The sequence below is a fragment of the Globicephala melas genome, chromosome 9 (assembly GCF_963455315.2).
Source record: "Globicephala melas chromosome 9, mGloMel1.2, whole genome shotgun sequence".
NCBI lineage: Eukaryota > Metazoa > Chordata > Mammalia > Artiodactyla > Delphinidae > Globicephala > Globicephala melas.
In genome coordinates this window covers 68,676,844-68,690,303 of record NC_083322.1, presented here as the reverse complement: position 1 = coordinate 68,690,303, position 13,460 = coordinate 68,676,844, and the positions used below count along the sequence as shown (strand labels likewise).

General features: G+C 38.2%; 1 protein-coding gene across 1 annotated transcript in view; it reads right to left on the bottom strand.

Annotated features, from left to right (window-relative positions):
• Nucleotides 1–9,300, bottom strand: part of LRRC72 (leucine rich repeat containing 72) — a 41,118-nt gene extending 31,818 nt beyond the window's left edge. Inside the window, exons 1-2 of the mRNA XM_030856953.2 lie at nt 9,208–9,300; nt 3,508–3,581 (exon numbers count right to left, since the gene is read on the bottom strand). Coding sequence (XP_030712813.2) covers nt 3,508–3,581; nt 9,208–9,300 — 167 coding nt within the window. The remainder of the gene's footprint in view (nt 1–3,507; nt 3,582–9,207) is intronic.
• Nucleotides 9,301–13,460: the final 4,160 nt, after the last annotated feature.

Below are 13,460 nucleotides of genomic sequence, written 5' to 3'. Positions count from 1 at the left end.
TCAGCACACGCATCCCTCAATAAGGACGCTGTCCTGCATAACCCCCATACCATTATCACATTTAGGAAAATTAAATTCAATGATATCATCTAATACACTACTATTAATATTCAGATTGTTCCTGTTGCTCCTACATTTCTTTTATAGATTTTTTCTTTGTTTAAACCCAGAATCCCATCAACATTCATGCCTTGCATTTTCAGTTGGTATAACCCCTTAGTCTTCTTAAATTTAGAATAATCACCTTCTCTTCTTTGTTGACTTTAACATTTACTTTCTTTTTTTTTTTTTTTTTTGCGGTACGCGGGCCTCTCACTGTTGTGGCCTCTCCCGTTGCGGAGCACAGGCTCTGCAGCCTCCACGGCATGTGGGATCTTCCCGGACCGGGGCACGAACCCGTGTCCCCTGCATCAGCAGGCGGACTCTCAACCACTGCGCCACCAGAGAAGCCCTTAACATTTACTTCCTGAAGAGTCCGGGACAGTTGTCTGATAGATGTCTCACATTCCTGATTTGTCTGATTGCTTCCTCATGATTAAATTCAAGGTAGATCATTTTTCAATTACAAAGGTGGTAGTTACTGCATCACACCGGGAGGCAAAATGATGCCACTTTGTCCCATTCTTGGTGAAGCTAAGTTCAGTCATTTGGTTAAGGCGGAATCTGCCAGTACTCTCCGTTGTGAAAGTACAAATTTTATCATTGAAAAGTAACATCTGGGGCAAAACTCTGAGTGATTTGACATTGTATATACTGCAAAATGATCACCAGAGGAAATCCAGTTACTGAAACCATACAAAGTTAATATAATACTATTGACCGTATTTATCATGCTGTACATTACATCCCCAAGACTTATTTTACAACTGGAAGTTTGTACCTCTTGATCCCGTTCACCTATATCATGCCCCACCCCCAAATCCCTCTCCCCTCTGGTAACCGCCAATCTGCAGAGAACAGATTAGTGGTCCCCAATAAATATTTATTTAATGGCTTTAGCTTTGATTAATAACCTTTACCTGAATCAGTAGATTTGGTATTATGAAATGGTAATTTTTCTAATGCTCTCATTCTTTTTACATTTATTAGCTGGTATTCTATAAAAAAGATCTTCCCCTCCCCTTTATTTCTCTCATTCCTTCTCATCTCCACCTTTCTCATTTGAATAGTTTTTTCTTAATCTTTTCTTACTTTTTTTTTTAATTCTCAAATTATCCCAAACAAAAGACTTTTCAAGAAGCCCACCTTGTCCTTTTGACATGTACCGTTAGTCTTCGAGCACTTCCCTGGCACAACAAAATATTCTAGGCTTCTTCAAAGCAACTTGTAATAGATTTACACACAAAATGCATTCTCCTCTTTCACTGTAGATGTGTAGCTAATTTCTGGGAGGGGAATTTGGACCCTGACACATTTAAACTATTGCACTGGACAACAATGATATTATGTTAGCTTCATTATTTCCTACGAAAAATAAAGCAATCACTACATGGTAGCAGAGAAACTCAAGCCCCACTTAGAGTATCTCTCCAAGAATTCCCAGGAAAGTTATTTTAATATATTAATGCTTAAAAATATCAACTGTGCCACATAAGTGTCATTAATTTTCTTGTATTAGTAGTACTGGTGCTGAACTTTCTGCTATTAGATAATGTAATAAAGTGGCTTACTGTTGAGGGGAATTTAATTCAAGTCAGAAGGGTTTATTCTGCATATAAACCCATCCTAAATCAATAATGCACTGTTACATTTTAAGGTGAGGCCAATGGAAGAAAATGATAGGAAATTCTACTACTAATGCTGGCAATGACTCGTGCTGACAATAATACGTCAACTCTGTTGTTACAGTATATGTGCTGCATGATTTCTCAAGGAAACACTGATAGGATATTTTCCAAGGGCAACAAAGACTTAGGCAAATAACCCAGTTTACCCAGTTTATTGGCATCTGGACTGTGAAACATTTCTTGTACCCAAATGGATTAAATGATGACTTAGTATTCTTAGGATTCAAAACGTATTGTCCTTTAATTGAGAAGATCACCAATTACCACTGTCAGAAGATCAATATTTCTATTTTTTTCTAGTGTTTTAAAGCTTTTCTTATTGTTATCTACTTAGTGATCAAGAGTGTACAGTTTTTAAAATCATGAAAGGCTTAGAGACGCAATCTTTTGAAGACAAGAAAAATATTTATTGTTATTATAAAACTAACTGATCTATAGGAAGGTTCAAAGCATGACCTTAAGTTTGTCAGAATTACCCACCATACGTGTTCCATTCTAAGATGTATATTTTAAAAAATCTTATATTTGTCAGCTATATATTCCCTTACTACCAAGAGATTCAGGGCCATTACAGAAATAAATATTATTCTAAATATTATTCACCACACTAATAAACTAAAACATATTAATATAAAACAAAATAAATATGTTTATTAATAAAGGATTTCCTCAAATCACTAGAGATAAAGTGATTAACTTCATTGATAAAGTAGGACATTTTCTTTAAAAAGCAGCTAAGTTCCGAATATTACGTACATGTAGAAATATGTTAAGTCTATTTAAAAATAATACATGGAATTCACAGAGATCAGAAAGTATGAAGAAGGGAAAGAAGAGTAGGAATACAGTCATTATGATGAAAATGCTAACTGTGACTACACAGGTGTCACTTGTTGGCTAGTAAAACCTGTGCTGTCTGCAGCTAACCCACCTGGGTTCTATCTCAGGCACCGTGATTTCTCTGTAGAAGAAGAACCCAACTTTGCTGTCTGCCACCTTGGGGAGTTGGAGTGGAATCAAAGAAATCGATACAAAGAAGTTATATAAGGGAGAAGTTTCATACTTACCAGTAAAATTAGTATTAAGGTTGTTAGGTAGAGATTATAGTATAATAGGGGTTATTATTATAGTATAGTGGTATAATGAGTCATTATTCTCTAATAGTAGTAGTAACATTAACTGTACTAATGCTGATTGAGTACTTACTGTGTACCAGACCCTTCTCTACCTTCTACTAACTCACCTAATCTTCACAACAACCCTGTAAAGCAGATAGTACTGTTATATGCAGGCAGTAGGTTTGCCAGATAAAACACAGGATACACAGTTATATGTGAATTTCAAAGAAACAACAAATGTCCCAATGCAGTGTGGGACATACTTATACTAAAAAAATTATATGCATTTGTTTCTCTGAAATTCACATGTAACTGGATGTTCTCTATTTTTATTGGCTAAACCTGACAACCCTAACAGAGAGGCTTATGACCCACCCACGGTCACCCAGCCGGAAGAGATAGAACTGGGATTCAAACTCAGCCTGACTCCATAATCTTTGTTTTTATCCATTTCAGGATCCTGCATCTCCAATAGAGACTGTGGTTGCCAACGAGCGTGTGCTACTTGCCTATCCACAGAAGGGGAAAACAATGGAAGAGAACATTTGAATCTATGAAACATAACATGATGCTCTTCTATTTCACATATAAAGCACACTTACTTTTGAGAAAGAAACAGCTCAAAGACATCAGCATCCCTCTTGTGGCCACATATCTTTAGTTGATCTTCAACTGCCTGATAACATATAATTAATCTGTCAAGCCACATTCCACTGAGCAAAAATACTGAGACATTTACAGTCAATAACAATAATGTCTACAAGAAGATCAAAAAGGTGAATATGGAGGCAACCACTCTAAACTGATAAATTCCAACGCTACAATTATACATTACTTAATCATTTTTGTGGTTGAATTTCATTATCCTTAATCTCGGGCACAGATGTGTAAATATCAGTCCTTCAAGCATGGAGGACTGATATTTGGTAGGTTTTCCATATTTGCAGAAGACACAGTATCCAGGTTGGAGGTGGAGGGAGTAGAGTATAATGTACATTATCATATAGGGGCTTGGCACCCTGTAAATTCTCAATACACGTCAGACAAATGAATGAATGAGTGAATAAATGTTTTCTTTTCTCTGCAAAGAAACAGTGTCTTCATGTTTCAAGAGTTACTGACACACTTGCACAATGGGAATTTTTGGTGGAGAAGTAGCGATTTTTATTCCTATAGGTTATTTTTGGAAAACACACATCCAACAACAGCTATTTAACTGCTTTGCTCTTTCTTCTTAAGGTCCTTTACTAAACTACAGACTAACATGTATAGGCCACATGGCCTAAGATGATATGGAAAAATTAAAGCCCATCTATAATTTGTCAATGAGGGAGTAAAGCTAACAAGACACAACAAAAGTGGAAAGTATAATCATTGCACTTCTGGAATCTGACAAACATTGTAATTACCAGAGTCAAAACAATCACCAAATTTCAGCTGGGATTCATTGTGGGTGGTGAGGTAGTAATGTCAGTAAGGGATTTATGAAATTTTGACAATGGTTTTATTATTTAGTAGAGGACATTAGAAGAGCTAGATTTAATGGGATGAACAAATATCTGAAGAAGTGAAAAAGACAGATACCCCAGGGATGGAGAGCAGCTGCTAATTTATATCCCAAACTTCCTTTGCGACCCTGCTACACAACCTGAATCTTGGGGCTTAGAGAATTTATTGGCTCAGGTGTAGGCATTTCCATCAGGGTATTTTTGTGACCATGATAAGTGAGCTGAATCTGGGGCTTAGAAAAACCCAATGGATCAGTCTTAGGCATCCACATCTGGGAATTTTAATTTAACATCCAAACCATCAGCTTCTACTGTACACAGTCAATCTCAATTTCACCAAAGCGTTTGGAATGTTAAAGCCTGGTCAAATTAGAATTAAAATTTTGCAGCTATCTATTAAAATTACAAACTCGCTTTTAACTTACTCCCACAATTTCACATCTAGCACTCAGAAATACACCAGTACATACACACACATGCAAAATGTGAATACCACTGCTCATCTCATACATACATTGTAGTTGTGAAATATGCCCCATTAATTGGAATATGGGTTAAATTAAAATGTAACTTCTTTCTGGGCTTCCCTGGTGGCGCAGTGGTTGAGAGTCCACCTGCCGATGCAGGGGACACGGGTTCGTGCCCGGTCCGGGAAGATCCCACATGCCGCGTGAGCGGCTGGGCCCGTGAGCCACGGCCGCTGAGCCTGTGCGTCCGGAGCCTGGGCTCCGCAACGGGAGAAGCCACAGCAGTGGGAGGCCCGCGTGCCGAAAAAAAAAATGTAACTTCTCAATAGAACGTTGTGCAGTAGCTTAAAAATGTAGACAGATGGATATCTAGACCTATAAAGATATCCAAAATATATTTTTAAGTTAAAATGTCATAGGCAGTTTTGTTACCAATGATATTTATATGCACCCAAAATGCACACACTCCAAGTTACTAACAAGTTATCACTTGAGATCATGAGGGATTGTCATTTTTTAAGCAATCCACTTTTCAATAATGTTTGAATATTTTATGATAAATACATATTAACTTAGTAATCAGAAATTAATACACATTTTGAACATTTTAGCCATGGAATGAGTATTTTAGGATTTAAATCAAATTTTGAAAATAAAAACATAAAAAGGAAAATTGAAACTATCGTCATAATATGTGAATCACTGATGTAATTAATTATTTATGTACACAGCTCTTTATCATGGCATGTTTCCTTCCAACTGAAAACTTCATACGAATCTGGTAACAAGAAAGTGTCAAAATGCCAAAGAACTCAAAAATGTGCCAAGAAGTTTCAACTTTCAGTGAATCCGTGGTGGAGCAGTTCCAGTTCCCAAACAACAAACAACTGCACTAGCAGCATATTCCTTTCATCTAAAGAAGCACAAGAATTCTTTCCCTGGACTATTTTTTTTATTGTGGTAAAATATACATAATATAGAATTTACTGTTATAACTGTACAGTTTTGTAGCATTAAGTGCACTCACATTGCTGCTCAGCCATTACCACCATCCATTTTCAGAAGTTTTTCATCTTCCTCAAATGAAACTCCGTACCCATTATACACTAACTCCTCATTTCTTCCCCTGTTGCTGACACCCACCCTTCTACTTTCAATCTATAAATTTGACTACCCTAAGTACCTCAAATAAATGGAGTCAGGCAGTATTTGTCTTTTTGCGACTGGCTTATTTCCCTTAGCATAATGTCTCCAAGAATCATCTATGTTGTGATGTATGCCAGGATTTCCTTCCTTTTTAAGGCTGAATAATATTCCATTGTATGTATATACCACATTTTGTTTTTCCATTTAACTATCAATGGACACTTGGGTTGTTTACACTTTTTGGCTTTTGTGAATAATGTTGCTATGAACATGGGTATACAAATATCTGAGTCCCTGCTTACACTTGGTTTGAGTATATATTCAGAAGTGGAATTGCTGGATCACATGGTAATTGTATATTTAGTTTTTTAAGGAATTGCGATACTATTTTTCACAACAGCTGCACACAACAGCACTCTTTAATATGAACATTTTTTAAGTCGTAGGTCCAAATAGATCATTCAGCCATTTACTGAACCACAAACTACTTTGTCTTAGTTCAGGCTATGACTAGTTTAGTCTGAGACTAGCTAGTAAATGTAGCAATGAATCAGGAAAGGTGCCTACTCTCTATGACTAAACTATTAGTAAGAGAAGGAAGTATACACAATGTTGCAAAAGAAGGTTGCAAATATTAAGGGCTAAGAGAAAAGGAAAATATGCTCTGGTGAATTCAGAGGAAGAAGAAAATACTGTCAACCCTGGGAACTTTGAGAGGATTTTAGGGCAGCACTGACAATTGGGCTGGGTCTGAAACGGTGAGGAGAAATGAGACACAGATATCGATGGATGGGCATTTTAGACACAGGGGAGTAAGTACACAAAGGAGAAAAAGCAGGGGAAGAACGTGTGAGGCGTTAGGGTTGTACAGCCTTTGGCTGCAGGGAAAGGCACAGGGAAGGCAATTGTGAGGAATCAATTTTAAAAGGTGGATTAGGGTCATATTATTTGTGCTAACTTTGAAATTTAGGCTCAGAAGTGTGCACCCACTGCTCAAACAAAACTTTTATAGGTCCTAAGAATGCTAACCTAAAATCACATATTTTATGTAATCTGAAATTTAAATTTAATTTAATTTTATACGAGATATATATACATATACATGAAATATATATACTAACTGCACGGTAAAATCAGTGTAAGGAATTCCAATAAAGTTCTGATTTTTCCCATGACAACTACATCAATGCTTTTAAGTAATATGCAATATCAAGTTATTTCAAAATCATTTTTCCTCCTTTTTTTGTGCCCTTGTTTTGTCGGGCTGTAAAAGAATGGGCTTAATAACTATTGGGTAATTCATCACTGCACTCAATTCTGGGGCAATAGAGAAGTCTTATAGGATTTTTAAACTGGAGAAAAGATGTGACAAAGCTAAATCTCAGGAAGATGACTGTAGCAGCACCATATATGATGGCCTGGGGTGCAGACAGACTGCAGATAGGAAGCAAGGCTGCCTCTGGAAAATCAAGTCAAGAGCTGATGAGCCTGCCCCAGGACAGTAGCAACGGAGAATAAGCAGGGAACAGATATGACATGTGATGTACAAAGAGAACTGATGGGATCTGGCAGGTAACTAGAGGCCGAGAATAAGGGCAAGAGAAGTCACAGGTGATGATGATTGTGTGATGACATGATGATGAGACAGGTGACTGGGAGGGAAGATGCTTGCAGTTGAGAAATGCTGAAACTGAGGCACTGGTGGAACATACAAGTCAAGCCGTCCACCAGGAAGCTGCAAGTGGGAGAGCGGATCTCATCAGAGATGTCAGGGTGGGTGTGTACAGACTGGCCGGTCGGCCAGCACAGAAGAGAGTGGGACACAGGTAAGATCATCGTAAAGTGTCTATATTTAGAAAGAGGAGGGGAGAACCAAGCTGGATAAGGAGAAAGACGGGGGATTTTTATAAAGCGAGGAAGAGAAACAAAAAGACAGTGGGAGCTGAGAGGGAGGATTTCAAGAAGGTAGAATTTGAATCTGCAGTGTTGCATAGGGTGGTAGAGGATACCACTCAGAAAAGGTATTCAGGGGTTTCCCTGGTGGCGCAGTGGTTGAGAGTCCACCTGCCGATGCAGTGGACACGCGTTCGTGCCCCGGTCCGGGAGGATCCCACATGCCGCGGAGCGGCTGGGCCCGTGAGCCATGGCCCCTGAGCCTGCGCGTCCGGAGCCTGTGCTCCGCAACGGGAGAGGCCACAACAGTGAGAGGCCCGCGTACCGAAAAAAAAAAAAAAATTTTTTCAGCAACCTGATGAGGAGGAAATGTTAGCTTTCAAATTAAGTGATTGACAAAACAGGAAAATAAAAACAATCCAACACAGAACTTGGGTGTAGACAGTTCTAGCATGGAAAGAATAAAAGCAACTTCTTCCACGGCAGATGCCTTGGAATCTGGATAAAGGAGAAAAATGTTTGAAAATTGTGGGATTATTAAATCCTAGAAGAATCAAGACTGTATTAAAAACTATAGAAGGAAATATCCTTGCTTTGACGATTTACATACTGTAATGATAGATAAATTCCTATACCTACATGCAATACACAGGCACCACAATTTAGTTAAGATTTAGTGTGAAGTTTTCAGTTCATTACAGAACTTTCAGCCTTGATTAATCATCATAGCCCCCAGCCTTTCTAGACAAGTGTGAGAACTCAAGAACACCTTGCTAGGTCCTAAGTGGCATAACACAATTTTGACATTTTTTTTCCACTCAAATATTCTTTTAGCCATTATCTTAACTGCCCTCAACTCTGCTTGTATTGTCCCTCAAAGAACTTTTCCTCCCCAGTGTGTCGATCTGCACTTTAGGGAAACATTTCAGTGTTATATATATGTGTATATATATATCTCCTTTGGAGAGTCAAGACTCCAAATTTATGGCCTTATTACCTAATCTCTAAACTGCCATAATTATATATTCAGGAGATATTAAGTGGGAAAAAGTCAGTATATATCAGTTAGTGTGGATCGGGGCAGTCCCCAACCCCCACCCAGGTGATTACAGGCCTCTAGCCCCAGTGGAGGGTTTGGCTGAGGTCCGCCGTTGCTCCATCCCTCCACCCTGGATCCCAGGGGTGGCTTCCAGAAGACTAGGGCATCTGACAGGCCCCCTCCTCACCGCCCCCGCCCCTGCCCCCGCCCCGAAATGCTCCGTGATCTGGGGAAGGGAGAGATGCTTACTCTACGGCTGATTTCCAGGGCGGCATCTGTCGCCTTCGCTTGGCTTGTCGTGTGTTGGAAGGCACAGGGCAGATGTTCGAGGTACCCAGTCATCAGGACACAGGGGGACTCAGCAGCACCTATGATCAACCCAGCCTGGCCTGCGGCTGATTGTTCTGACGGTTACCAACAGTTACCGGAACCTTGTTGACTAACAGCCAATCCAAAGTAGGGAAGATCTGAAGCCAAATCCTGACTTCTGTGACGTTCCCGCGTGTGACCCTGCAAGACCCCGCGTCGTACCTCAGATACACTAGTGTTTCCCCTGCGCCGGGTACTGCGTGCCATACATGCCGGAAAGACAGCATATGTCAGAGACCATGAGTGTGTCAGAGGACCCCAACTGCAGTCACCGAGTAATAATAATTTTATTGAGATCTAAATATCAGAAAATTTACGTTTCTGAAAATTAGATGGGTCTGGAAAACACTGGCCGTCCCGGAGGGTAGGGGTGAAGCAGTGCCTGACAGAGTCTTAGTGGAGCTTAAGGCAAAAGGAAAAAAAAATCAATACTGCTGATCCTCTCCTTATTTGAAAATTTGACATTTTGTTCGTCATGTATGTCTTCCATTAATTTTGATTTTCTAAAAACATTGCATTAAGGTTCATTTTGCTAAGTTGAGTCACTATTTGGCCAGTCTCTTCCAATCTTGAAGACTTCAAGACTATCTTATGATCTTATTTATGAGTTTGGTTCTCCTCTAGCTTGGGAAACTTCGGAGGCAGGATTCTGTCTGTGCCATCACTGTTTTTTGCCAGGACCTAACACACTGCATTTAATAAATGTTGATTCAACTGAATGGGTTGGTTTCTTGGCTCCAAATTTGAACTTGAAATCTAGGAATTAAATGTAATTTTTTGAAATGCATCAAGCTACTTGCATTAAAAAATGCTGGTATTGGAATAGAGCGTTTAAAAAAGTCTCAGTGAAGAAATCAAACACACTTTTTTTTTTGAGAAAAAGAAATATTTTACTTTGACATAATTTCAGGATTGCAGAAAAGCTGCAAGAATAATACAAGAATTCCTGAATACCCATCACCAAGATTCCAAATGTAAATATATTACTACATTTTTTTTCTTGCTCTCTCTCTCATTTAAAAGTAATTTGTGGATATATTGCCTTTTTACACCTAAATTCTTCAGTGTGTTTCCCCAAAAGCAAGGAATTCTCTTTTAAAAACACAGTCACATTATTGAAATCAGAAATTAATATTGCTATAATACTATTATATAATCTACAGAACTTATTCATATCTCTCTGATTATTTCAATAATGTACTTGGTAGCAAAAAAAAAAAAAAAAAAAAAAAATCCAAGATCATGCATTGCATTTCATCTTGTCTCTCTTTAGTTTCCTTTAATCTGGAGCAGTTTCTGAGTCTGTCTTTATATTTCATGACCTTGACAATTTTTAGGAGTACAAGCCAGTTATTTTGTAGCACGGCTCTGTTTGGGTTTGATGTCTCCTCGTGACTAGATCCAGGTTATGGACTTTTTGCTGGGATACTGCAGAGGTGATGTTGAGTGCTTTTCAGTGCATCACTTCAGGAGGCAGTTGCTGTCAATTAATCCCGTTACTGGTAGTGTTACATTTGATTATTCAATTAAGGTCATACCTGCCATGTTTCTCCAGTCAAATAGTAAAGTTACTATTTTATCTTTGTAATGTATAGGTTTCTTGTGGGGAGATACTTTGAAACTATGTAATATCATTATTCCTCAAATCAAACACACTATTTTTAGTACTTCCAAAAATTATTTGAGCCTTTTGGGGTAGGTGGGTGGGTAAATGTCTTCCCAGTTATCATTGAGAGAGTAATCATCTGAAAACTATTGTTTAAATAGCTTTTATCCCAGAAATAAAAATCAGATGAGAAGAATGGTCCACTGAGAAAAGGTATAAAATAATTTACTAGCCTCTTGTCTCCCACATTTGCTGTTAATATGTGTTACAACATTTCAGATATCATTCATGAATATTCTACATGGAAAAATGGAAATGCATACTACTTGGTCAATTTTGTACATTACACAAATGTCAGTTTTAGAACCATATGCAAGCAATCAGAGAAGAAAAGGAAATAAAAGGAATCCAAATCGGAAAAGAAGTAAAGCTGTCACTGTTTGCAGATGACATGATACTATACATAGAGAATCCTAAAGATGCTACCAAAAAACTCCTAGAGCTAATCAATGAATTTGTTAAAGTAGCAGGATACAAAATTAATGCACAGAAATCTCTGGCATTCCTATACACTAATGATGAAAAATCTGAAAGTGAAATCAAGAAAACACTCCCATTTACCATTGCAACAAAAAGAATAAAATATCTAGGAATAAACCTACCTAAGGAGACAAAAGACCTGTATGCAGAAAATTATAAGATACTGATGAAAGAAATTAAAGATGATACAAATAGATGGAGAGATATACCATGTTCTTGGATTGGAAGAATCAACATTGTGAAAATGACTCTACTACCCAAAGCAATCTACAGATTCAATGCAATCCCTATCAAACTACCACTGGCATTTTTCACAGAACTAGAACAAAAAATTTCACAATTTGTATGGAAACACAAAAGACCCCAAATAGCCAAAGCAATCTTGAGAAAGAAAAACGGAGCTGGAGGAATCAGGCTCCCTAACTTCAAACTATACTACAAAGCTACGGTAGTCAAGACAGTATGGTACTGGCACAAAAACAGAAAGATAGATCAATGGAACAGGATAGAGAGCCCAGAGATAAACCCATGCACATATGGTCACCTTATCTTTCATAAAGGAGGCAGGAAAGGACAGCCTCTTCAATAAGTGGTGCTGGGAAAACTGGACAGCTACATGTAAAAGTATGAGATTAGGTCACTCCCTAACACCATACACAAAAATAAGCTCAAAATGGATTAAAGACCTAAATGTAAGGCCAGAAACCATCAAACTCTTAGAGGAAAACATAGGCAGAACACTCTATGACATAAATCACAGCAAGATCCTTTTTGACCCACCTCCTAGAGAAATGGAAATAAAAACAAAAAGAAACAAATGGGACCTAATGAAACTTCAAAGCTTTTGCACAGCAAAGGAAACCATAAACAAGACCAAAACACAACCCTCAGAATGGGAGAAAATATTTGCAAATGAAGCAACTGACAAAGGATTAATCTCCAAAATTTACAAGCAGCTCATGCAGCTCAATATCAAAAAAACAAACAACCCAATCCAAAAATGGGGAGAAGACCTAAATAGACATTTCTCCAAAGAAGATATACAGACTGCCAACAAATACATGAAAGAATGCTCAACGTCATTAATCATTAGAGAAATGAAAATCACAACTACAATGAGATATCATTTCACACCAGTCAGAATGGCCATCATCAAAAAATCTAGAAACAATAAATGCTGGAGAGGGTGTGGAGAAAAGGGAACACTCTTGCACTGCTGGTGGGAATGTGAATTGGTACAGTCACTATGCAGAACAGTATGGAGGATCCTTAAAAAACTACAAATAGAACTACCATATGACCCAGCAATCCCACTACTAGGCATATACCCTGAGAAAACCATAATTCAAAAAGAGTCATGTACCAAAATATTCATTGCAGCTCTATTTACAATAGCCCGGAGATGGAAACAACCTAAGTGTCCATCATCGGATGAATGGATAAAGAAGATGTGGCACATATATACAATGGAATATTACTCAGCCATAAAAAGAAACGAAATTGAGCTATCTGTAATGAGGTGGATAGACCTAGAGTATGTCATACAGAGTGAAGTAAGTCAGAAAGAGAAATACAAATACTGTATGCTAATACATATATATGCAATTTAAGAAAAAAAATGTCATGAAGAACCTAGGGGTAAGACAGGAATAAAGACACAGACCTACTAGAGAATGGACTTGAGGATGTGGGGAGGGGGAAGGGTAAGCTGTGACAAAGCCAGAGAGAGGCATGGACATATATACACTACCAAACGTAAGGTAAATAGCTAGTGGGAAGCAGCTGCATAGCACAGGGAGATCAGCTCGGTGCTTTGTGACCAACTAGAGGGGTGGGATAGGGAGGGTGGGAGGGAGGGAGACGCAAGAGGGAAGAGACGTGGGAACATATGTATATGTATAACTGATTCACTTTGTTATAAAGCAGAAACTAACACACCATTGTAAAGCAATTATACCCCAATAAAGATGTTAAAAAAAAAACAAGA